The 27,040-nt window shown below is 39.9% G+C and overlaps 2 protein-coding genes across 15 annotated transcripts in view; one reads left to right on the top strand and one right to left on the bottom strand.

Annotated features, from left to right (window-relative positions):
• SRPK2 (SRSF protein kinase 2) overlaps positions 1-27,040 on the top strand; it is a 243,025-nt gene that overhangs the window by 58,633 nt on the left and 157,352 nt on the right. The gene's annotated exons all lie outside the window — the stretch shown is intronic.
• Positions 2,371-2,821, bottom strand: LOC101276214 (40S ribosomal protein S26-like). The gene has a single exon (XM_049714810.1). It carries the CDS (start codon positions 2,801-2,803, stop codon positions 2,453-2,455), a length of 351 nt encoding a protein of 116 aa, XP_049570767.1. The 5' UTR covers positions 2,804-2,821; the 3' UTR covers positions 2,371-2,452.

The following is a 27,040-nucleotide window of genomic DNA, read 5'->3' as shown; positions in this document are numbered from 1 at the left end:
TTGTACATCTTCTTGTGCATAATCACAGTGCCATATTATATCCAACAGAATTAATAAAATTCTTTGTTGTCATCTAAAACCCAATCTATATACACATTTCCACAGATACTTAGTCATTTTACAGTTGATTTGTTAGAATTGGGATCCAAAAATAAGTCCATGTGTTACATTTGTTTGTTATGCTTTTTAAAGTTGGGTAGCTAAAAGGGTGGTTTTAAAAAGCAGTGCAGTGGGACAACTGGCTTTTTCTTTCAACAATAATTGTGTAAAAAAAAAAGTGAAGGAGAAAAAAATAATAAAGAAAAAAAGGGAAGAAGGAGAGGGGAGGGACTGCTGTAGAGTAAAAGTAAGTGAAAGTGCAAAATAAACAAATGTGGTATATGGATTTTTTTTTTTTGGATCCTTATTCTAACAACTCAGTGGTAAAAAGGTGGAAATATCCTAAATTCTTTAGCTCCAATATTCTAGAAAATAGGGGCGGGTAAACATTTGAATTTTAAAGAAAAAGAATTCCTAAAGTATTTTAATTAAATAAGATTTTTATAGTTCTCACAAATTACCATCCTATTTTAGTTTTAAAAGTCTTAACACATGAGGGCTTCCCTGGTGGCGCAGTGATTGAGAGTCCACCTGCCAATGCAGGGGACGCGGGTTCGTGCCTCGGTCCGGGAGGATCCCACATGCCGCGGAGCGGCTGGGCCCGTGAGCCATGGCTGCTGAGCCTGTGCGTCCGGAGCCTGTGCTCCGCAACGGGAGAGGCCACAACAGTGAGAGGCCCGTGTACCGCAAAAAAAAAAAAAAAAAAGTCTTAACACATGAATGAAAATTTTATGTGAGGATATTGTTAGAACTCAAGATACAATTAACTCATGATACAGCTTTAAAAACTTCTCCAAAGCTGAATTCATCACAGTAGTTTTATAAAAGTTTGCAAAGAACACTACTAAGATTTAAAAAAATTTTTTTAATTTATTTATTTGGCTGCATTGGGTCTTAGTTGCAGCACGTGGGATCTTTCGTTGCAGCATGCAGGATCTTTCGTTGTGGCACGAGGGCTTCTCTAGTTGTGGCACGTGGGCTCAGTAGTTGTGATGCATGGGCTTAGTTGCCCTGCAGCATGTGGGATCTTAGTTCCCCTACCAGCAATCAAATCTATGTCCCCTGCATTGGAAGGCAGATTCCTTCTTTTTTATTTATTTATTTTTTTTGCGATATGCGGGCCTCTCACTGTTGTGGCCTCTCCCGTTGTGGAGCACAGGCTCTGGACGCGCAGGCTCAGTGGCCGTGGCTCACGGGCCTAGCCGCTCCGCAGCATGTAGGATCTTCCCAGACTGGGGCACTAACCCGTGTCCCCTGCATCGGCAGGCGGACTCTCAACCACTGTGTGACCAGGGAAGCCCGGAAGGCAGATTCTTAACCACTGGACCACCAGGGAAGTCCCTGCTAAGATATTTTTGACTGTAGTGAATATTTGAGGTGAAATAACATTATTGAAATATGATTTTAACCAGTAGATGGCAACAAATCAATATCTGAATGTAGTTTTAAGAAAATTGCAGGAGAAATAGTATAAGTCATCAACAAGGTACATTAGATTTTTTTCCACAAATAAACATTTTGTGCTTATGTCTTTAATATATGCTTGCTTGCTTGCTTATTTATTTATTTATTTATTGCTGCATTGGGTCTTAGTTGCTGCGTGCGGGCTTCTCTAGCTGTGGTGAGCGGGGGCTACTCTTTGTTGCGGTGAGCAGGCTTCTCATTGTGGTGACTTATCTTGTTGCGAAGCACAGGCTCTAGGTGCGCGGGCTTCAATAGTTGTGGCACATGGGCTCAGTAGTTGTGGCTGATGGTCTCTAGAGCGCAGGCTCAGTAGTTGTGGCACATGGGCTAGTTGCTCTGTGGCATGTGGGATCTTCCCGGACCAGGGATCGAACCGTGTCCCCTGCATTAACAGGTGGAATTTTCTTTTCTTCTTTTTTTTGCGGTACGCGGGCCTCTCACCGCCGTGGCCTCTCCCGTTGCAGAGCACAGGCTCTGGACGTGCAGGCTCAGCGGCCATGGCTCACGGGCCCAGCCGCTCCGCGGCATGTGGGATCTTCCCAGGCCTGGGCAGGAACCTGTGTCCCCTGCATCGGCAGGCGGACTCTCAACCACTGCACCACCAGGGAAGCCCCCAATATTTGCTTTTTAATTAGAAAAATTAATATAGATTTTCTTTTTATGTGATATGCATTGTTTATTTTAAAGCCGTGATTGATTTTTGATAGTTGGATGATTAGTTTATAGTTGTATTTAGAAACTGAGCATTACTGCAGTTATTTGGTTTATTAGTTGGTAGAAGCTAGTAATCAGTGGTGATTTGGGGTATTATTTATTTATTTATTTTTTAAAGTATAATTTCCATTTTATTGTCTTTCCAGGGGACAGTATTTCTTTAGTCTTTAAGAACTTAGCTCCTTAGCTTTGGTGGAGGTCGTGGGACAGCACCAGCAGGTCTAAATCGGGGTGGAGGTGTTCGGTCCTTCCGGGCTTCCCGAGAACGATGCTTGACTACCTTGCTGTGAATGGCCCAACTCACGCAGTAATGCACTTTCACATACAGCTTGGGAAGCCCATAGGCGTCAAAAACACTCGCTTCGGAAATGTCCCTGACGGCTGCGGCCTCTACGATGTTCCGAATGACGAACTTCTTAATGGCCTTATCCTTGGGCATGCAACGGGTATAGTTGGTACAGCGAATAGGCTGCACATGGCTGCGGCCCTTTTTGGCACGACCATTGTTCCTTATTTTCTTGGTCATCTTGGAAGCGAGGAGGCGGAAGAGTGGGAATTATTTTTATTTGCCTTGCTTTATTAGAAGTTTAATAATCATCTAGTTAGTAAGTAATGTTATTTAACTTAATAAAAATAAGTTTATACTTTTTAAGAAAGCAAACTGTAGAACTGTGTGATAGAAAAAATTGGGAAAAATCTCTGTTTATCAGTATGGGTTATATTTCCATGATTATTGTAATGCTGTGTAAATGCTGTACATCTGTTGGTATTTTTATCAGCTATACACACAGCATTGCATCAGAAAGTTTGATACCTGACACAAAAGTGTAGCACCTTTGTGAAGTTTTCCAACAACTCAGTACTATATATTGTTGATGGATATGTGTATATTCTCTCTCTGTTTCTCTGTCTCTTATAAAACTTTATGAAAATGGACTGGCAGGGTTACATCAGAAAGTTACTGCTGTTTGGAAGTAGCAGAAGAAATTGGGACTTGAGTTTGTTTTAAAGGGTTAATTTAGCTATTTTTTGTAATATTAGCAGTTGTTAATTCTGAAAAGCCGTAATGAATCTTTGTTAACAATACTTTTTGTTCTTTTCTGTATCTTTTGAATTAAAATAGACACAACTGAACATAAATAATCCTGAGCAGAGCAGCTAGTGATTACAAAATGTTAATTATTTGTGACTTCAAGTTAAAAAATTTAACAATATATACATTTTGCATTTTGTCCATATATACAAACTAAATGTCATTATTTATTACTTGATAAAGTAAACATTTTAGGTATTATTTAATCTATACTCATCTTTCTGATGTAAACTTAATGCATCACAATTTATATAGTTACATATTTGTAGGCCTTTTGGTGGTTTCTTATTTTTTATTTTATAAACGTCCCTTCGGCAGATACCTTTTGTGCAGTTAGTTCTGAGAGGAGGAAGAGTTAATTTTTGGTAAATAAGAGTCGATTGAGTCTAAAGGTAAGAGCAATGCTATAGTTTCTATTATTTATTTTTAGATTGTCTTTATTTTTATCGGGTTTTTCTTTTTTAATTGAACTTTGGGAGTTCCCCGGCGGTCCAGTGGTTAAGACTTTGCCTTCCAGTGTGGGGGGGGGACAGGGCAGGGGGTTGTGAGTTCAATCCCTGGTCGGGTAGCTGGGATCCTACCTGCGTCATGGCCAAAAAAAACCCCAAAAAACATTTAAAAAAAAGCAGCAATATTGTAACAAAAATTCAATAAAAGACTTTAAGAAGTCTTTAAAAATTCAATAGAAGACTTTTTTTAATCTTTACAAAAATAAAATTGCAGTTTAGTTGATGTACAATGTTCTGTTAATTTCTGCTGTCCAGCAAAGTTATTCAGTTATATATGTATACATCCTTTTTATTTGTTTATTTAAAATTTATTTTTATTTATTTATTTATTTATTTATTTATTTTTGGCTGTGTTGGGTCTTTGTTGCTGTGTGTGGGCTTCTCATTGCGGTAGCATCTCTTGTTGCAGAGCATGGGCTCTAGGCGCCCAGGCTTCAGGAGTCGTGGCTTGCAGGCGCAGTAGTTGTGGCTCACAGGCTCTGGAGCACAGGCTCAGTAGTTGTGGCGCATGGGCTTAGTTGCTCTGTGGCACGTGGGATCTTCCCAGACCAGGGCTCGAACGCGTGTCCCCTGCATTGGCAGGCGGATTCTTAACCACTGCGCCACCAGGGAAGCCCTATACATCCTTTTTAAAATATTCTTTTCCTTTACAGTTGATCATAGGATGTTGAATGTAATTCTCTGTGTTATAAGTAGGTCCTTGTTTATCCATTCTGTACATAAAAGCTTACATTTAGATTGTCTTTAAAAAGAGCCAACTAATGTACAGTTCTGTTGATAGTATGTATGTACTTCCCCTTCCTCCTCCCTGGCAACTTTTGGCTTCATGTTTGATTTAGTTTTGTTAGGTGGATAAACGTAGGTGGCTGTGAAGAACGTACTTTTCCCATGTAATGATGTATTGTGTAGGAATACGTGTGCTTCTTAGTACTTTAAAATACCATCTTTCATCACTTGCCCTTGTTTCATTTTCTCATTCACGGTGGCCCTGGACTCTTGGCTACCTGTGGCCTTGTGCTGTTGTTTTCCCTACTTTTCATTTGGCTGGTTTCTTGTTCTTCCTTAAGCCATCGGCTTTGATGTTGTGCCTCAGAGAATTTTTTCATGACCATCCCATCTACAGTGCCTCCTCGGTTGTGTTCTCTTGGAGCAGTGTGTCTTTTCCTCTTTAGTGCTTACAGGAAGTTTCCATTGCCTTTTGTGCTTTTTGCTCATCTCCCTACTAGACTTTAGCTCTGTGAGATCAGGGGCCTTGTGTGCTCTATTCAAACATTCTGAAAATTCAGGGCCTACATCAGTGCTTAGAATGTTATGTGCATTTTAAATAGCTGTTGAACTCTAAATTTAAAGACTTAAGTTTTACATGTCAGAACTCATTTAACTTTCTTCTGTTCGTTCTGTAGTAATGAATTTTTCTCTCCAAAGCTAGAGTATGCTTTCTGGATCAAGATTTTGTTTTCTTGGATTGGAAGAATCAATATTGTGAAAATGACTATACTACCCAAAGCAATCTATAGATTCAGTACAATCCCTATCAAACTACCAATGGCATTCTTCACAGAATTAGAACAAAAAATTTTACAATTCGTATGGAAACACAAAAGACCCCGAATAGCCAAAGCAATCTTGAGAAAGAAAAACGGAGTTGGAGGAATCAAGCTCCCTGACTTCAAACTATACCATAAAGCGACAGTAATCAAGACAGTGTGGTACTGGCACAAAAACAGAAAGATAGATCAGTGGTACAGGATAGAATGCCCAGAGATAAACCCACACACATATGGGCACTTAATTTATGACAAAGGAGGCAAGAACGTACGATGGAGAAAAGGCAGCCTCTTTAGTAAGTGGTGCTGGGAAAACTGGACAGCTACATGTAAAAGAATGAAATTGGAACACTACCCAACACCATACACAAAAATAAACTCCAAATGGATTAAAGACTTAAATGTAAGACCAGATAGTATAAAACTCTTAGAGGAAAACATAGGAAGAACACTCTTTGACATAAACCACAGCAAGATCTTTTGTGACCCACCTCCTAGAGTAATGGAAATAAAAACAAAAATAAACAAATGGGACTTAATTAAACTTAAAAGCTTTTGCACAGCAAAGGAAACAGTAAACAAGACAAAAAGACAACCCTCAGAATGGGAGAAAATATTTGCAAATAAAACAACAGACAAAGGATTCATCTCCAAAATATATGAAAATATATGAAAATATATGGAGCTCAATATCAAAACAAACAATCCAGTTAAAAAATGGACAGAAGACCTAGACATTTCACCAAGACATACAGATGGCCAAGAGGCACATGAAAAGATGCTCAACATCACTAATTATTAGAGGAATGCAAATCAAAACTACAATGAGGTTATCACCTCATGCTGTTCAGAATGGCCATCATCAAAAAATCTAGAAACAATAAATACTGGAAAGGGTGTGGTGAAAAGGGAACCCCTCCTGCACTGTTGGTGGGAATGTAAATTGAACAACTATGGAGAAACAGTATGGAGGTTCCTTAAAAAACTAAAAATAGAACTACCATAAGACTCAGCAATCCCACTACTGGGCATATACCCTGAGAAAACCATAATTCAGAAAGAGACATGTAGCACAGTGTTCACTGCAGCACTGTTTACAATAGCCAGGACATGGAAGCAACCTAAGTGTCCATCGACAGACGAATGGATAAAGAAGATGTGTCACATATATACGATGGAACATTACTCAGCCATAAAAAGAAATGAAATTGAGTTAACTTGTAGTGAGGTGGATGGACCTAGAGTCTGTCATACAGAGTGAAGTCAGAAAGAGAAAAACAAATACTGTATGTTAATGCGTATATATGGAATCTAAAAAAAAATTGTCATGATGTACTTAGTGGCAGGGAGGAATAAAGAAGTACACATAGAAAATGGACTTGAGGACATGGGGTGGGAGGGCGAAGCTGGGGCGAAGTAAGAGTAGCATTGACATATATATACTACTGAATGTAAAATAGTTGGCTGGTGGGAAGCAGCAGCATAGCACAGGGCTGGGTGCTTTGTGATGACCTGGAAGGGTGGGCTAGGGAGGATGGGAGGGAGGCTCAAGAGGGAGGGTATATGGGAACATGTGTATGCATATGGCTGATTCTCTTTGTTGTGCAACGGAAACTAACAAAGTATTGTGAAGCAGTTATACTCCAGTGAAGATGTATTTAAAAAAAAGGTTTTGGGGCTTCCCTGGTGGCGCAGTGGTTGAGAGTCTGCCTGCCGATGCAGGGGACACGGGTTCGTGCCCCGGTCCGGGAAGATCCCACATGCCGCGGAGCGGCTGGGCCCGTGAGCCATGGCCTGCGCGTCCGGAGCCTGTGCTCCACAACGGGAGAGGCCACAACAGTGAGAGGCCCGCGTACCGCAAACAAAACAAAACAAAACAAAATTAAGTGCAAAAAAAAAGGTTTTGTTTTTATGGATTATTCTTTATATTTAACTTTTTGACACATCTGAAATTTATTGTGTAATATCATGTGAAGTATGATCCAAAGTAATTGTGTAATATCCATTTGCCTTAAACTACATTTATTGTGCATTTCTTATTGTTATTTGTGGTTACTAAGGATTTAAAGTGTAAATCTGTAGAGATACTGTTTTAGTCCATTGATTAACGTCTTTTCTGTTGAAACCAGAAAAATCTAGTTTTGGGGGTTTTTTTGTTAATGCATGAAGTTTTGCTATTTTTTTAGCTTTTCAAATCTATTTGTATTTTAAGAAGAGATTTCTTGTAAGGTGAGTGAATAAATTAGATGACTAACAGGCGGTATGACATGGTGAAATATATAAAGATTCAGGCAGTGTGGGAGTAAAGAAAACTTTGGAGGGGGTGGTTGAAACTGGGAAGCAGCCCGTTCTGTGATCAGTATCATGTAAGCTCATATCTGAGCTTGGGGCCCTGTGTCATCCTTTGTTGTTGTTGCTGTTAATACCTTTTACTGCTGGACTGCAGGTTAATTTAAAGCTCCCCACTCCTCACACCCAATCCCCTATATGATCCCAGCCCATTTTGTATGATGTTGTGGTTTATGACTGGAATGAGCCAGGGGTAGATAGAGTCATTTGTGTGGCTCCTTTGGAAAGTCAGGCAATCTGTATTTCTGGTATCTTCTAGAAGAAACTTGTATGTTTGAGAGTTCCTTAAATTCGCTCATTCAAATTTAGTGCCTCTGTCTTCCATTCATTCAGCAAGTATTGGGCACCTAGTATAAATGGGCATTGCTGAATACCAGGGATACAGTAATGAACAAGCAGATGTGGGCCTCTTCCTCTAGCATTTTGTAATCTAGTGGGGGAGTCAGATATATAACAGACAATTATACATGTCAGAATGAATGCAGAGTGATGGGAGAAGCATCAGGTGTGATGGGAAAAACTTTACCCGGATTTGGCAGGGAAAAGGAACATTTCTTGAAGGTCAGGATGCTGGGGAGAGATGAAAAATCAGGAGACTGTGGCAGTGGTTGACAAACTTTTTCTGTGAAGTACCAGATAGTACTTTTGGTTTTTCTGGCCACATCTCTGTTGCAACTACTTAACCCTGTGATTGTAGTGCAAAAGCAGCCATGGACAGTAAATAAATGAATGAGTGTGGTGGTGTTGGAATCAGACTTTATTTATGGACACTGAAGTTTGCATTACATATAATTTTCAGGTGTCATGAAATATTATTCTTTTGATTTTTTTTTTCCTCCTGCAACCATTTAAAAATATAAAAACCATTTTTAGCTTACATATAAGAAAAGCAGGTGGTGGACTGTAGTTTCCTGAGTCCTAGGATATGGTGCTAAAAATCCCATTATCAACTCTTCATAAAAATGAAGCTGTTGTGTAATAGACCTGTAGTCAGTGCATGTATTATGCTTTTAGTAAGACACACATTTGTAGGTAGGGTTGAAAATTATAGTATTTCTGCACCTCTAGCTGTTCTTTTGAAATATTCCCGTAATTCTGGAAGGTGAAAGTAAAGGATGTTGGGGATTATGAGGGTGTACACGCAGAGGGGCTTGCCTGGTGCAATTAATAGTAAACTTGGAGGGCTCAAATTCTAGTCGTGATCTTGTCAATCATTGGCTCTTCAGTGTTGGGCAGATCATTGCACTTTTCTGTGCCTCGTTTGTGAAAGAGAGAAAATAAACAACATAGATACTGCTCAGTATTACTGCAAATAATAGTATACTTCAAAGCACCATGCAGTGTCAACATTAATATCTTAAAATTACACAGCCATTTCTGGCATCTTCACATATAACATTTAGATGTAAGATGGCATTATGATTGATTACTTTGTGTCACCAAGATGTGTTCTTGAAGAATTCAGGCATCATGCAGATGTTCAGGTATTGTTCTAGGTATGGGGATACACAATAAACAGAAATTGTTCTGTTCTTGTGGGTTATAAATAAATAGATATATCATAGCAGTCATAAGTGCTTTATTGAAAATAAAGGCAAGGGGATAGGTAGGGAGTGTGGGGATGGTGGATGAGGAGGGAACTGGGAGAAAACCTCTAGAAATGAGGTGTGAACCAAGACCTTGAAAATTTGGGGAGTGGAGGAGCTTTCAAGGAGAACATACAGTGCAAAGATCCTGAGGTAAGAAAGGGTTTAGTGTACTTGAAAACAGAATAAAGGCCAGCACGCATATATGAGACCAAGTGATGTAAGGAGGTAGGGGACAGATTTATAGGACCTAGTAGACCATGGAGTTGAGTTTGGATTTTATTCTGAGAAAGATTAAAAGGCTCTTGGAAGATTTTGAGCAAAGGATTGAAATAACCAAAATCCATTTAAAAGTGATAAATCTTTTCTCCTTCCTCCTCGACAATTATGACCTAAAGCCATTATGTGATGCATAACAAGGTGGGTACTCACAGTGTGAGGAGGGGGTGTGGGGAGCTGTTGGCCCCGAGCAGCTTATTTGGACACAGGTGGGATGAGAAGGGTGGCCTGGGACAGAGTGTCCATGTTGTGAGGGCCTGGAAGAGTCAGAGCCCAAGCAGGGTGGAGAGGGGATCTCTTTGACCTGGTGGCCTGGTGCGGGATGCTGCAGCTCAGTCAGTTAGGTGAGTGTGCCAAGGGGGGAGCAGACTGCATGGGGAGTCGCCCGTTGTCTCCACCATGTGTAGGGGGTGGTGCAGGTGGAGTGTGAGGATTGAGCCATAGTAATCTGTCAGGCTCAATTTTCTGATCTTGATCATTTTCTTGTAGTTATCTAGACCATCCTTGTTTTTAGCATTTGAAGATGATGGAACATCATGTTGGCAGCTAACTCTCAGGTGGTTTGGGGAAAACAAACATTTCTTTGTACTGCACTTTACTGTAATTCTGTTGTTTCAAAACTGAGAAAAAGAAAACCCAACAATGTCCCTCTGGCCACTGTATGGGGAATGGACTGTAGAGTGGCAGGAGTGAAAGTATGAAGACCAGGGAGGAGGCTGCTGCAGTCTGGTCTGGGCGGGTTGTGATGATGGAGTGGGCAGGTGGTCTTAGTGGAGGAGGTGAGAATTGTCAGATTGCAGGTTTATTCTGAAGGTGGAGCTGACTGGATTTGCTGATGAGGTATGAGATAAGAGTCAAGATAGTTTCTTAGTTTTTTTAAGGCTTGAGGAAGTAGGGAAAGATGATGCCATTAAATAATGTATGAATTCATTTAAAAAATAATAGGGTTTGTGAAAAGAACTGGTTTCTTGTCTTAGCTCACCCATTGAGATGGTGTGTGAACTTAACTTCTGCCTTGACATTTGTGGGTAGCATGGTATAGAATGTTTACCGTGGGCCCAGTAGGCTACTTTAGCCATGGGAGGTCTTGATTTCAACAAGGCATATGATCTTCTCTCATGAAACTTTGCTGAAGAGCTAGATGTGGTTTATATAATAGAACACCTGTTCTCCAAAATTAGTAATTAATGAATTAAGTACTAACTTCCAAAGAGCTTGTTAGTGGTGAGGTGAAATACTTTGGAACTATTTTGTTAAATATTTTTATCATTGACTTGGATGAAGACCTAGATTACCTGATTATTAAATTAGTATACGTAGGGATCTTGAGAGCTGCCCTTTTGGAGAGGATACAGTTGGGATTCATAAAAGTCTTGCTTGAATGAAACCACCACCGAGTAATTATTACTGATGAATACCTTCAGTTAACTTCCTGAGGTACCTACTTCAGTGTACATGGTAGCCTTTACAATAGGCATAATGGGATTACAGGATATTAAATGGTAATAGATGGGAAAACTCAAGGCATGATGCCTGATCCACACACCTGTTAAACGTCAGTAACATTCCTCCCCAGTCCAAGGGGGTGTAACAGCCTTGCTTTTCATACTGTACATTCATTAGTTTTTCGGTTACGAATCATTTAGTCAGAGTGCTTTTAAGGAAAGACAGTTTGAATCCTTTCAAAAATTTGTTTCTATTGTGCATACTTGAGTTGGCTTTCTTGAGAAAAGCTTTCTTAGGTGAAATTTTCAGCCAGTTAGCTTGGCTCCACTATGGAAAGGTGTGAGTGAAGTGATGTGTCCTCAAATCACTACTGTAGTATAAAGATATAGATATATAATACTACGCATAATATAGAGGTATTTTCACCACTTGGAAATTAATGTACTATTATTCTATTTTGTTCTTCTTAAAATATTCACTCTAAAGGCAAGAAACACTGTTCCCCTCCGTTGTATTAGTATGTAGCATCTTGTACACTTTGGTGCTCAGTAAGTTACATAGTAAGTAAATGAGAAGAAGGAATTCATTGTTCTTAACATTCTGAACAGTGCCAGTAATGTTTTGTTTGCCTCAAAGATCAGCCCTTACAAAAAGTAATAGACTGCCTGCAATGTCTCAAATATGAGATATGGGCAGTTCTGCCTTGTGGTTTGAAGTTGAGAAGTTAGGAGGAAGTCCTTTGCTGCCTGCAGTTTCTAATGTTTTGCTGGTAATGCAGACTTGAACAGTTGTCACTGCCTGCGCTCACAGAGGCTTCACCTTCGTTTGTTTTTGAATTTTATTAAGGAAGTTTTAGTGTATACTTTTCTCTAGTGTTTCTCTAGTGTTTTCCCTGGCATAAAATTTCAATCTTTGTGTAAATGTACATTCTTACTATTTCTTTTCATAGGTCTTTTTGACTGAGTTTTTTTCTCCAGCTGCATCCATGCTATGCGCCAGGGTCTCCAAAGGCGTTGAGAGGAGACCACGGAGCTGGGGAAAGCATTCCTGGCTGAGGTGGAGATATGTGACTAACAAGTGAGATATCTGTGCAAACTTTAGAAAAATAGAGGTGAACATCACAAAACATTAAAGGAACCATTTTAAGGTGAACCGTGGCAGTTGGTACATTCACAGTGCTGTGCAGCCACCAGTTCTTTCTAGTTCCCAAACGTCTCATCAACCTCAAGAGAAATCCTGTATGCATTAAGCAGGTGCTCCCACCCCTCACCCACCGCCGCCCAACCCATGGCTGCCGCTCGTCTGCATTTTGTCTCTCTGGGTCTACCTATTCTGGATGTTTTATATGGTAGAATCATAAAATATGCGACCATCTGTGTCTGGCTGCTTTCACGTTGCTTAATGTTTCTGAGCGTCGTCCCATTGTAGCATGAATCAGTACTTTATTCCTTTTTATTACTGAATAATATTCCATTATTTGTATATGCCAGAGTTTATCCATTCATCCATTGATGTATATTTGGGTTGTTTCCACCTTTTGGCTGTTATGAATAGTGCTGCTATGAACATATGTATATGTATTTGAGTACCAGTTTTCACTTCTTTGGGTTATATACCTAAGAGTGGAACTGCTGGGGTCCTGTTGTGATTCTGTGTTTAATTTTTTGAGGAATCACAAACTTTTCCCCAGAGGCTGTGCCATTTGGTATTCCTCCCAGCAATGTGTGAGGGTTTTCTCTACACATTTACCAACACTTGTTGGTTTCCTTTTCCTTTTTCTTTTTTTTTTTTTAATTTATAGCCATCTTTGTGGGTATGAAGTGATACCTCATTGTGGTTTTTATTTGCAGTCTCTTAATGATTAATGATGTTGAGCATCTTTTCATGTGCTTGTTGATCACTTGTACTTCTTGGGAGAAATGTCTCTTCAAGTCCTTTACCCAGTTTTTAACTGGATTGTCTTTTGGTGGTTGTGTTTGTTATATATTCTAGGTATCAGACCCTTATCACATATGAGGTTTGTTAATATTTTCTCTTCTGTATGTTGTCTTCCACTTTTTTGATAATTTCCTTTGATGCAGAAAAGTTTTAAATTTTGATAAAGTCCAGTTGATCTATTTTTCCTTTCTGGAACATGCTTTTGTTTTTATAATCTCAGAATCTGTTGCCAGAATCAAGGTCCTGAGTGTCTACCCTGCCCCCCCCCACCACGTTTTCTTCTATGAGTTTTATGGTTTTAATTCTTATATTTAGGTTGTTGATCCATTTTGTGTTAATTTATGTTTATGGTGTAAGGTTGGAGTCCAGCTTAAGTTTTTTTGGAATGTGTATATCCAGTTGCCCAGGTACCATTTATTGAAGAGACTTCTTTCTCCATTGAATGGGCTTGGGTGCAAACTTTTACTTCTGTGTGTATGTGTATAGGCTTATCTAGAATTTACTTCCAACTAGGAGCTGTATGTGAGAAGGTTTTGGGGAGGGACACAGTCTCATTTTGGGTGATAAATGGGGATTTCTCACTTGAAAGTAAAATTAGCTTTAGGGACTTCCCTACTTCCCTGGTGGCGCAGTGCTTAAGATTCCGCCTGCCGGGGCTTCCCTGGTGGCACAGTGGTTGAGAGTCCGCCTGCCGATGCAGGGGACACGGGTTTGTGCCCCTGTCCGGGAGGATCCCACATGTCGCGGAGCAGCTAGGCCTGTGAGCCATGGCCGCCGAGGCTGCGCGTCTGGAACCTGTGCTCAGCAACGGGAGAGGCCACAACAGTGAGAGGCCCTCGTACCGCAAAAAAAAAAAAAGAATCCGACTGCCAATGCAGGGGACACATGTTCGATCCCTGGTCTGGGAAGATCCCACATGATGCGGAGCAACTAAGCCTGTGTGCCACAACTACTGAGCCTGCGCTCTAGAGCCCATGCTCTGCAACAAGAGAAGCCACCACAATGAGAAGCCCGCACACCGCAACGAAGAGTAGCCCCCGCTCCCCGCAACTAGAGAAAGCCCGTGTGCAGCAACGAAGACCCAACACAGCCAAAAATACAAACAAATAAATTAATTAATTAAAAAATTAGCTTTAACTATAACTATTTTAAATTAGATAGTTAAATTAGTTCTGACTTTATTTTGGCCATTGAGTCCTCTTATAAGCTCTATTTAGTATGCCTTTTGTAGATGAGTAATGTGGAAGTGGGCTTACTGGCTCCCTTTTCTGAAAACTTATAGTTTATTCTGTAATTTATTCTCAGGGTAATTAATGTGCTTTTTAAAGTGAGAAACAGTAAAGAAATTATACTGATACATTTGCTTTATGTTTTGTTTAACAAACATTTTGCATATGTAGCTCCTCCCTTTTTGTCTTCCAAATAATTAAGTTCGCAAAATTTTTGTGTTGGCGGAATTTAAGGAATTAAGGAGAGAGGTGCTGAGCAAAATACGAATATTGGCTTAAAAGGTTTATTCTTGTACCTTGTTAGGGATGTGTGTGGGTGTTTGTGTGATTGTGAGAGAGAGTGAATGTATGTGTGTGTGTGTGTGTTTTAAAGCATAGATGTTGCTTTACTCTTTTGAAAAATAATTTGTCTTAAACAGCAAAATCAAGCAGCAGACAACATTGCAAATAAAAAAATATATAACTGTAAAGATTTGATGAACTGGATTACTAGAAAAAGACGTTGATTATTTGGGGGGAAAAAACTGGAAAAAGTGTAAAAAGCAGCTTATGTTTCTCCCCTTCTTGGATTTAATTTGAGTGCATATTGAGGGACTTCCCTGGTGGTCCAGTGGTTAAGACTCCATGCTTCCACTCCAGAGCGCACGGGTTCCATCCCTCGTCAGGGAACTAAGATCCTACATGCCTCGTGGCGTGGGGGGTGGTGGGTGGTGGGTGGTGGGGGGTGAGTGCATGTTGAAAGTCAAAACCAAAGCTTGTTAAAGTTAATCATTAATATGTTTCTTAAAAAGTTTTTAAGAATGTAGAAAAGACAGAAGGTAATTTTAAACCTTAATAATATTGCTAATGAATATTAAAAATTTTTCATAAAGCCACAAATACCTGGAGGCTGTTGTACTTAAATCCCTGTATTCTGAGTGCCTAGTGTTTAATAGTAGGTAATTCTATTTTGATTGTAACTCTTTGCTATATTGAAAAGGACGTTTGCAGTGATGAAAAATTTTGTCTTAGATTCACATGTGTAGAATTTTTAAATAATATATTAGTTGCATTTTCCCAGAAATTAGAGATATGTAAAGGTGATACTGTGAACATTTTTCTTGACTGTGGCATTCAGTCCGTTTTGAAATACTGTGAATTAGTCTTTTATATATGACACATTTCATTTTCACTCTTTTGGATTTGTGTTTTATTTTAGTTGAGATTTGACTCCTGGTCTACTTGAAAATATTGCCTGGGTTTTGTTTTAAAACATGAATTTGACTCATGCATGTAAATTAATCTTTTATAAATTGGCTAGCAATCGTTTGATTTGTGACTCTCTTTGGAGTACAGTAGTTAAAAACTGGACATGTGAAATACTGATACCTCACAGCTGTCCAGTGCCAGGATTTTATACCAAGGTCTAGTGGCAGAGCCTGAAGGACATTATCCTTGAGCCCAGAAATTGCATGCATTCTGTAGTGCTCGAGTTCTGTTTTCTAGAGTCAGAGCTTTACTTACGTTCTCAAAAGAGATGGGGAAGCATATCTCCAATAAAAAGGTTCATTAAGCTAGAGCATATTGACAGCTGAAGGGTAAACTAAACGTAAAGTTAGTAAAGTTCTTTTTATTAAGGATGTGACAGAAAGAATATAAAAGGCTAAAGTGTTAAGTGACATTTTTGATTACTTAAATAGCTTGAATTAAGGAACTTTACAGTTATTCTTAAACAATTTGCTCTCAGGACTCTTTTAGACTCTTAAAGATTGATATCAGAGAGCTTTTGATTTGGTTTATATCTATTATAGTTACTGTATTAGAAATTAAAATTGAGAAAAATTAATTCATTTAAAAGAATAAATAGTAAACCCATTCCATGTTAACATAAATAGCATACTTTAAAAAAATTTATTTAAATTTATTTTTTATTTTTGGCTGCATTGGATCTTTGTTGCTGTGCACGGGCTTTCTCTAGTTGCAGCGAGCGGGGACTACTCTTCATTGCGGTGCGCGGGCTTCTCACTGCGGTGGCTTCTCTTGTAGCGGAGCACAGGCTCTAGGCATGCGGGCTTCATTAATTGTGGCTCGGGGGTTCTAGAGCGCACGCTCAGTAGTTGTGGCGCACAGGCTTAGTTGCTCCATGGCATGTGGGATCTTCCTGGACAAGGGCTCAAACCCCCGTGTCTCCTGCATTGGCAGGCGGATTCTTAACCACTGTGCCACCAGGGAAGCCCCAAATAGCGTACTTTTAAATGAAGAAATAGAAGTTTTTCAAAACAAAAATTAGAATGACATTGTTTTACATTTTAAAAATTTCTTTAATGTTTGGCTTACTAAAAGCCAGATTCTTACACTTCTGCCTTTAGTCTGTTGGAATATGTTACTTTGGCTAAAATATATGCAAAAATTCTTAAGCCCATGCTGTGTCCTTGTGTCAGTTGTGTTCTTTAAAGCGACAGCTTCATTTCATTCATTTTTGAGGATGTGTCTGCCAGGTACCCAAGTTTGAATAACCATTGCTTGTCTGTCAGTCAAGTAAGGAAGGTGTTCCCTGGAAAAAGGGACTAGTTCTACTCAAATCTAAAACAACTGCCAAGTGTTTTTCCTTAAAACATCCATTGATGCAGTACAAGTGCTTCCTATTTTATAAGAGACTAGGTATACAGGGTTGAGATTTAATAAAAATTAATATGTTTTACTCCTTTATTAAGAACACTCCTAAGTGAAACTGGCATTGCCTTAACTGCAAGTCCTTGTCAGTGAAGAATACAGTGACTCCTAGTGCAGTTCGGGGCCACTGCCTTGACTGGTGCTACGGTATCACCGCTTTTACTTGCTGTTGCTTTTACATTGTCAGTGCACATGTCAGCAGTGAAAAAGGCAGTATCTTGGTATCATTATGAAAGTGGTTTGATCTCGTGGATTTCTTCGGATTTGTGAACCGTACTTTGAGAATTGCTGGGAGGGATGGACTCCCCCACTATTGAATTGCTGTGGTAGCTCTTCCTCCCCCCAGAAAAAAGAGAGAGTCAAATCCGAGTCGAATTTTCAACTATAATGGATAAGGGGAGGGAACAAATACTTACGACTTTACTATTATTTATTCTGATTTAAGACTCTTGACTGCCCTGTAATTCTATTGTTTTCCCTTATTTGAGTATTAGGTAACCAGATCCTGAGAGGTTAAATAGCTTGCCTAATGTCATAGAACTAGTAAATAGTGGCCAATGGGCTGGAACTAAACCCTGGGTGAAATCAAAGTCCATATGCTCTTCCGTGAGCCAAACGTGTCTCCAAATGGATGTAATGGATCCTGGAATGAGGAAGTCTAATCCAAAGGTCAGGTTAACTGTTGCCCTATCCTTGTATCTCATCATTAACATTTTGATATTAAGAATAATAGGGATCTTAATTAGAAAGATGCCCATGGAAACAACTGATATTTACTTGATCTTTGATCTCATTTGTAAAATTGGAATAAGGTCAAGGAATAAAATATTGTCAAAACGAGAAGTCAGAAACATAGTTTCTCTGGTGGGCTGTCTGGTTTTTAGAGTTATTTGTACTAGTTTGTACTGAAGGACTGACTTAACACGGAGGGAAAGTTGTACAAGTGAATAAATAATTGTGTTTTACCTAGTCCTTGAGAGTGTCTCGATTGAGTAGCAGATAGACTACTCAAGTTAATGCTGCTTTCCAGTCCTTTCTGAATAGTTATTTGAGAGGTAGTTTCCACTGATTAAAGAATGCTTTCCTGTCAAGTTAAGAGACACACTTTTAAAGATTACCTAAAAGATACCTTTTTATTTAGCGTACACCAGTTTGCTCTGTGTAAAAAGGCTGGGAGTTACAGGATATCAACTAGGAAGTAATTTCAGACACGTTTTAGTAACTAATGTCTGTAATTTGAACACAGGTTGGAGGAAAATGATCAAAGAATCTCAGAATTACAGTACGGTACAGTATATTAAAATCATGCCAAATACAGTTAAACTGGATTTTTATTTGTGTGTTCATCAAGAATATTTCTAGGCTTTCTGTAGGGATGAGAATACAGTTGTGTAATATTTAGAATGACATAATACTGCAAGAAACTGTAAGGATCATCTGGTCAGGTTTTAGAACAGTAAAACCTTTTCTTGAATTGAAATCGTATCCAGGAGTCTAATTTTTAAAGCATAAAAGGCAAATGATTGAAATGAGAGTCGTGGGTCTGGAATTCTCAGACTTGCTTGGCAGGTTCTGTTTGCCACTGCTGAGAGCCCTTGGTTAATAGTAATAGACAGCATTACATGTACTGAGTGTTCATTCTGGGCCAAGTACTGAAACACTTGACATGCATGATTTCACAGTTGAAAAACCATTCACCTAGTTAAGTTTCTGAATTTTATCTCTGAAGAAGCAGGCCCCTAGAACTTAAATGAATTGCCCAGGGTCTGAAACTAGTTTATAGTAGAGTTAGTATTATTAAAATCCTTTTAGTCATTTTAGCTAATGGTATGTGTGTGTGGTGTGTTATTTTCCCAGATGTGAAAGTAATACGTGTTCATTGCAAAAAAAAAAAAATTGGACTTACAAAGGAGTGTAAAAGGGAAAAAAAAAATACTTAACTTCAGTATATAGGGATTAATTATATTTTGGTATTGATCTTTCTAGTGTCCTTTATAAATTGTTTCTTTATTAGAAAATTAATATACCCGTCACGCCATTTTGTTATGAGTCTTACAATATATTCTAAAGCGTATTTTTTCTAAATATTCTTTGTGAGAATGATTATTTAATGAAATTTTACTAAAGTTGAACAGTTTATTAATTGTTCCTATTGTTGGACATTTATGATGTGTGTCCCCCCCCCCCCCCCCCCGCTATTTTATTTAATGCTGTAATGAGCATAACATTTCTGGAACATAAACTTCTAGATTTCAAGTTAGTGGATCATTTAAAAAATATATCTTGAAACATGTTTCCATATTGATCTTTGAAACATCTTGCTAGCTTATACTTTCACAAGTCAAGTCATACAATTAAATTCTTGAGTTCTGGACAATGCCATTGAAACAAATAAGCCATTATTTAAATCTGCATTTCTTTGATTATAAATGAGGTCAAACTTTCCTTCTTTATATTTATTAGTGGTTTCTCTTTTTTTATTTGTAAATCCCTGTATTTTTACTTTGTCTTTCTATTTGGATGTTTTTTCTCTTTTAAAAAGTAAGAGTTCAGACTTCCCTGGTGGCACAGTGGTTAAGAATCCGCCTGCCAATGCAGGGGACACGGGTTCAAACCCTGGTCCAGGAAGATCCCACATGCCGCAGTGCAACTACGCCGGTGGGCCACAACTACTGAGCCTGTGCTCTAGAGCCCACAAGCCACAACTACTGAGCCCACGTGCTGCAACTACTGAGCCTGCGTGCCACAACTGCTGAGCCTGCACACCTAGAGCCTGTGCTCCACAACAAGAGAAGCCGCCGCAATGAAAAGCCCGCACACCGCAACAAAGAGTAGCCCCCGCTCGCTGCAACTAGAGAAAGCCTGGGCGCAGCCACGAAGACCCAACACAGCCAAAAATAAACAAATAAATAAATTTATATAAAAAAATAAGAGTTCAAGAAACACGTATTCTTATGACTCACTACTCTGTGCCTCCCCATGCCCACAATCCCTGTCATGTCTGTTGCCGTTTTTTTACTCAGGTTTAGAAAAAATTATTAATTTTTGGCAAAAAGAAGTTTTAATTTTAAAAATTTTCAAGGCGTGTAATATCTGATTATCTCTTCTTTTGTGATGTTATCAGCCACTGATGACCATTGCCACATCCATTAATTCATTAGGTGTTCCAAAATGCTGATGTTGTAATTTTGTCATTCTTTCTTTATTTTCCTGGAATATTTTATAGAAAAGTGTCCCCATTTCAACTGTTTGGATACATCAGGTGCAGTTCATATAGGCAAGTTAGTATACATGCTTGATTCTCTAATTTTATTTAACGTTTTTGAAATAGTTGATTTTACTAGCTTCTTCCAAAAGGACTAAAAGAATTAATTACGGATTTAAACATGTTTGTGTATTATTATATTTATTGATGCATAAATTGTTCCATCTATGGCCAGCAGGAGCTCCTTCAGCACAGCTCTTAAGTGACAGGGCTGAGTTCATCTGTTCTGACCTCAGCTCTTGCTTTCAGAACCCACATGCACTCTGTAGAATTGAGCCACGTATTCTGAGATGTCTAGAAGAGAGGGGAGGCTCACTGAAGACTCCTGGGGAATAGAGTTAACTTGTTATTGATCAGCACAACAAATACATGCCAGGGATATAGTAGTGACCATGAATAATTAATTTCAGGTAAATGCTCTGAGTGAGTGAATGTACTAGTTTAGACATCAGTGAACAGAATAGTTTTTAGCTGTTGTGTACCTGGAGTCTGTAAGATAAAAATCTTGCCTTTTATGGCCCCCAAACAAAGCATGGAGTCATTGAGTAGAGCTGTGTTACATGACTTTGTGGGTAGAGAAGGAACCATCTCCTAAAAGAGCAGTTGAAAATGGAGCTCAGGATTGTGTGTTTAAAGCTTTAAGGTGGAATTAAGTTTATGAAGATTTGGGAGACTGTGTACTTCTAATTCCTCTAGTTACATATGATAAAAGTAATTCTGTGGTTAAAATCTCAACCTATCCTACAGTGAAACCTGCAGGAAAGAAATCTCTTGGCTCTGAAGTAAAAGGCCGCAAATTTTCAATCTAAGCTTTGTGGTCTTTGAAGAAGCACCTTCTCTGGCATTCTTCCCTGAGGTGATGGTTGTTAGAATTTTACTGGGGGCATGGAGAGGGGCGAGGTACTACCTTCTTTTGGGGAAGAAAAATACCTCTATTACAAATTTGGACAAGTTATCATTTTGGTGGAAGCATTGCTCATTGAGCTTTTAAAAATCCATACCATAATTCACGGTCTGGAACCTGGGTCCATGCTACTTCTAATGAGGATTTCACTCTCCAAGATAGAGAGACATAGTAAGATCATCATCAGTATCATGGATATACCTGAATGGATGGTCAAGAGCTCAATAACTATTTTAAGGAAATTACTTTAACCATGCTACAGTAGATGATGAAGTTCACACCTTTAGTCTTTCCCTTTTCACTGTCTTTTTTTTCTGTTCATACTTTCCTCATTTAAAAGAAAAACAAAACTCAAGACCTTCTTTCCTTCCTGTCTGGTCCCACAGTTATTACTCTCCCTCCCTTCATTGTCTTGGCAAGGATAATCTGATGGATACCTTTTACAGTATTAATAATGTTTTAGTTCTTATATTGGGGGTCCAGTATTTTTAGCTTTACGATTGTGCTGTTTAACTTGCATATGTATGTGTTTGTGTTTGTGTGTGTGTCTATATATACACACACATATTCTTTTGTATATAGCAGATATTACATATTTTTTAGAGCGTAAGCTCTTTGTTTATACTCTCCACGTTCATTCTTCATTGGTTTCTCCTGCCTTCCACTCCAGTTTTTTTTTTTTTTTTCTCTATTTATTCATAGTTTGTGGACCTACTCTGCATACTTCCTCTGACATCAGTCAGAGGATGAGTCACACAGTATTATGTAATGGAGAGGTTAGTACAGTCAGAAGACCTTCCATCTGGAAGTTGAAGGTGGTGATATTCTCTTTTGCCTGGAGTAATTGTGAGGAGCACATTAGACATACTTTGCAAACTGGAAAGGACCATACAAATATAAGGTGCTTTGATAGTCCCAGTGGCGTAGCTGCAGCAAGGCTTCGACTTGTCTAGAGTAACACAAGTAGTCCTCCTTGGAACATCAGAATGTTACATTTTCAGTGATTCGAAGCTCTCTGAACTACCCTGTGTGCTTCTCTACCACTTGAGATTTTTCTTCCTGACTCCCGCTTGTCTTGGGTGATACTCTGCCTCTGCTGAGTTGTCATTGTGACTAAGTCCCCTGGTGTAGGCACAGGGTAGAATTTGTTCTGACCGTGAGAACTTGCTTCCTTGAGGGTTGCCTTTCCCCAGGCCTTTTTTTGCTTCCCCCTTTTTTCTGTTTCTTGTTGCTTCTCTTTGAGCTGCCTGACTCTGACACCCAGTAGCTGGCCTTTTATATTCCTTAGTCACTTAGAGTACTCTTGCTTTGTTTTGGCTGGCTGAACAGAGTGTCCCCTAATCTTTGGACTTTGATTCTATTTTTGTGGTGACTTGAAACAGTTTCTTCTTCCTATCCCTTCCTTGTCTTTCTTTCACTGCCTCCTTTGTTTTTTCTTTCTTTTTTAACCCCTTCTTCTAGTATCACAGGTCATAAAACTTGTCAGTAACTAGAGCAACTCCTGAGAACAAGCACCATTGGAAATAAAAAGGCAGAGATTGTATCTGGGCCCTGATATATAGGGCCCTGGCTGCAGAGATATAAAAGGAAAGTTGACAGCAGGGCGGAAGAACATAGCAGAGATGAGGCGCAGCGGTGAGGTAGGTCTGTGGTGTTGGACGAGGCAAAGTAGAGCAGCTGTGTGGGCAGTGAGGGTGGATCCCAGGTGCGTGGACACACGCACACACACGTGGTCCCCGGGAGTGTCAGGGAGCGCCAGGGTGCACATGCAGCAAAGCTGCTTCCACACCACCTCATTTTGCTGTTTCCTTTAGTAAAAGGTAAAGACTATGTGTTAAGAAAACTGATACCTGCCAGTTACTCACAGAGGTGGAAATGTCTGGTAATATCATTTGACCAGTAGAGTTTTGATTTCATTATCTTATATGGCATCGAGATTCACAAGAACAGCTTCTTACATTAAAAAAAGAAACCAGCCAACCCACTTTTTTAATTTAGGTATAATTCACATACTGTAAAATTCATGGCTTTTAGGATCTCACACAGTTGGGCCAGCATCGCTGTGATCTAATCCCAGCACATTTTCATCACCCCGTAAAGAAACCCACACCCATTAGCGGTTGCTCCCCTCAGCTTCTGGCAGCCACCAGTCTGCGGTCTGTCTCTGTGGATTTGCCTGTTTTGGACATTGCATACAATGTGTGACCTTTGTGTCTGGCTTCTTTGACTTAGGATAATGTTTTTAAGGTTTACCCACTTTGTAGCATGTATCAGTACTTCATTCCTTTAAAATTTTTTTTTAAAAATTGGCAAAATACACATAAGATTTGTCATCTTAACCATTTTTAAGTGTGCAGTTAAATACGTTCACTTTCTTGTGTAACCAGTCTCCAGAACTCTTCATGTTGCAAAACTGAAATTCTGTACCCATTAAACAACAATTCCTCATTCCCCTCTTCCCACAGTCTCTGGCAGCCACCCTTCTACTTTTTGTTTCTATGAATTTGAAACAAATCAAATTACCTGACGTAGGTAGAATCATACAGTATTTGACTTTTTGTGACTGGCTTATTTCACTTAGCAAAATGTCCTCAAGGTTCCATTTGTAGCATGTGTCAGACTTCATTCCTTTTTACGGCTGAATAATATTCCACTGCATATATACACACCACAGTTTGTTTATTCATCTGTTGATGCACACTTGGGTTGTTTCCACTTGTTGGCTGTTGAGAATAGTGCTACTGTGAACATTCGTGTATGTACAAAGATTTGTTTGAGTAGCTCTTGTGAGGTCTTTGAGGGTATATGGAATGGAATATAGGAATGGAATGGAATTTCTGGGTCATGGGAGAATTCTGGGTTTAACTTTTTGAGGAATGGCCACACCGCTTTTCACAGTGACTAAACCATTTTACATTCCCACCAGCCATATACAAGAGTTCCAGTGTCTCCACATCTTTTATAACAGGGGTCCCCAACCCGCCGGCCGGGGACCGGTACTGGGCCGTGGGCGAGGAACCGGACCACACAGCAGGAGGTGAGCAGCAGGTGAGCGAGCGAAGCTGCATCTGCTGCTCCCCCATTGCTGGCATTACCACTGGAACCACCCCCGCTCCCCTGGCCCCGGTCGTGGAGAAACTGTCTTCCACGAAACCGGTCCCTGGTGCCAAAAAGGTTGGGGACCGCTGTTTTATAACACGTATTTTCCATATTTTTGATGATAGCTTAATAGGTGTGAAGGAGTATTTGTAGTTTTTATTTGCATTATCCTAATGACTAGTGATGTTAAACTTCTTTTCATATGCTCATTGGCCGTATTTCTATCTTTTTTTCAGAAATGTCTGTTGCTCATCTTTTAATTGGGTTGTCTTTTTGTTGAGTTGTAGGAGTTCTTTATATATTTGGGGCAGTAGACCCTTATCAGATATATGATTTGCAAATATTTTTTCCCATTCTATAGATTGTCTTTTCACTCTCTTGATAATGTTCTTTGATGCACAAAAAAGCTCTTCACTTCTGTTGAAGTTTTTTTTTTTTTTTTTTGCGGTATGCGGGCCTCTCACTGTTGTGGCCTCTCCTGCTGTGGAGCACAGGCTCCGGACGCGCAGGCTCAGCGGCCATGGCTCTCGGGCCCAGCCGCTCCGCGGCATGTGGGATCCCCCCGGACCGGGGCACGAACCCGTGTCCCCTGCATCGGCAGGCGGACTCCCAACCACTGCGCCACCAGGGAAGCCCTCTGTTGAAGTTTTTTTTGTCAACTAAGGCAGTTAAGCAGGGTCATACTATGTGCAGAGCCAAGCCTCTCCTAGTGCATGGATTCTCTGATGGAAAAGAATAAAAGATCTCTCTCTTTTTGGCCTGTGCTATGTGAAAAGGCTGAAGCAGTTGACATAAATATTGCTTATTTGTGGCAAGGTGGGTTTGGCTTTCTAAACTGAGACATAACTTAGTTTTTTTATGTTCCATTTCATTCCTCAAAAGGTTTGAGGAAGCTTATAATGGATGTGACAAAACAGAAGTCTAAGCAGATAAAAATGAGAATCAAGGGAAAAATAAGTAGATTAAAGACTGGGCAGAAGAATGTCATTGGATATTTCTAGATGGCAAGAAAATGCATAGCAGTTGGTGTAGGATTATGGGTGATGTAAAATTTTCTTCTTTTATGTGATGGTTTCTATTTTTTCCATTTAACATGCATTACTTTAGTAAGGAGAAAATTTTACTACATTATTAAAATTCTGAGTGCATTTTTCAGACTTGCTGATACACTTTCTCTACATTGATACATGATCCGTCCTCAGGGTTTGATCTGCTTTCTGTGTTTGTGTTCAGTCCATCCCTCTGCCCTGAACTTCAGGTGATTCAGCTGGCATCCCCCCCCCACAGTCCTATCCGGGTCATGGACCCAGCAGGGCACCTTCCAGCCTCACCTCCCTAGCCTCACACTTTACATTTCTTTATATCAGAAATGTAAAGCTGCAGCCTGGCCTCTCTACTTTTTTGCTGTTTGGCTCAGTCCTACTAGCCAAATGTCTCCTCGGGAGAAGACTGCCCTGACCTCTTTCACTCTTTCTCTGCTGATTCAGGATTCTTTTCTCACTGCTTCCTGGCCTCTACCTGTTCTGTAATTACACTGACCACAGTGTTTATGGCATTATGTATGTCTGTGTGCTTTTCTCCTCCACTGGTTGAGGACGTAGACTGAGACTTCTTCATTGTTTGTCCCCATGCCTAGCAAAGAAAGGGTGGTGCAGTGTTGGCACCATGGTGCCATACCTGTCTGTTAAGTGAATAAATAAGACCTACACTATCATGAGGTGCAAAATGGTGCATGTGGGTCGGATCACACCTGTGGATGTGTTTGTGTGCCTCATGATGCTTGGAAACTTGGAACGTTTCACATAAAATTCCTTCTTTCTTTTTTTTTTTTTGCGGTATGCGGGCCTCTCACTGCTTTGGCCTATCCCGTTGCGGAGCACAGGCTCCGGACGCGCAGGCTCAGCGGCCATGGCTCATGGGCCCAGCCGCTGCACGGCATGTGGGATCTTCCCGGACCGGGGCACGAACCCATGTCCCCTGCATCGGCAGGCGGACTCTCAACCACTGCGCCACCAGAGAAGCCCAAAATTCCTTATTTCTGTATTCTGAAAAAATGAGACTCTCTGGCCACCGTGTGTCAGCATTCTTTTGTGATGGCTGTTCCCACCCCACTCATCTTACAGGAGGCCTGCTATCCCCTTGAGACACCTGGGATTAGAACCCCGATTTAGTGGAAGGATGGACTGCGTGCTGCCTCGCCCCGTTCTCTCTACATCTGTCTCTGATTGGCCTTTTGGTAGAAGGTGGACAGCAGACAGTTTGAGGTTTTGGCTTCTGGCATGTTTCTGCAATTTTATATTTCTACGAGACTGGTTAAGGATACAGCCTAAAAAACTTTGATACATACATATACAACTAAAACATATACAAAGCGCTGATGAATTGAATTTCCAAGAACATTAGCAGAATGACTGTGCTAATAGCACAAGCTTGAATAAAATGAAATGTTTAGTTACTGGGAAAGTTTATCATTCTGAAGTTCCTAAATTCCTTAAAATATTTTTGGATATATAATCTGTATGTTGATGTATGGCTTTTTGGTTAAAATAAACTTTGCTAACCTTCAGGAAATAGTTGTGGACCTGCCTGGAGAAACCTTTAATTTCTCTATGAAATTAGAGATGGAATTTTGTTACTTATGTTTGGAATTTTAAGGCATTAAATAAATTGTTTTCTTGGTGTGACTGTATGCAAAATTTGTGTGCGCCTTTTGGGGAGACATGTGGCCCATAATTCCCATTATATTTTTATAAGAGACTGGTCACAAACCCCAAAGCAAAGTACTGTGGCCGTAGGAAATGGGGCAGTGCTGAAGGGCTTTAAGCAGGGCAGTAGTGGGATCAGTTTGCTGTTTTTGAAACTTGACT

The sequence above is a fragment of the Orcinus orca genome, chromosome 9, assembly GCF_937001465.1.
Source record: "Orcinus orca chromosome 9, mOrcOrc1.1, whole genome shotgun sequence".
Classification (NCBI taxonomy): Eukaryota; Metazoa; Chordata; class Mammalia; order Artiodactyla; family Delphinidae; genus Orcinus; species Orcinus orca.
Note: the sequence above shows the minus strand (reverse complement) of the source record. Positions and strands in the feature narration are given on the sequence as shown.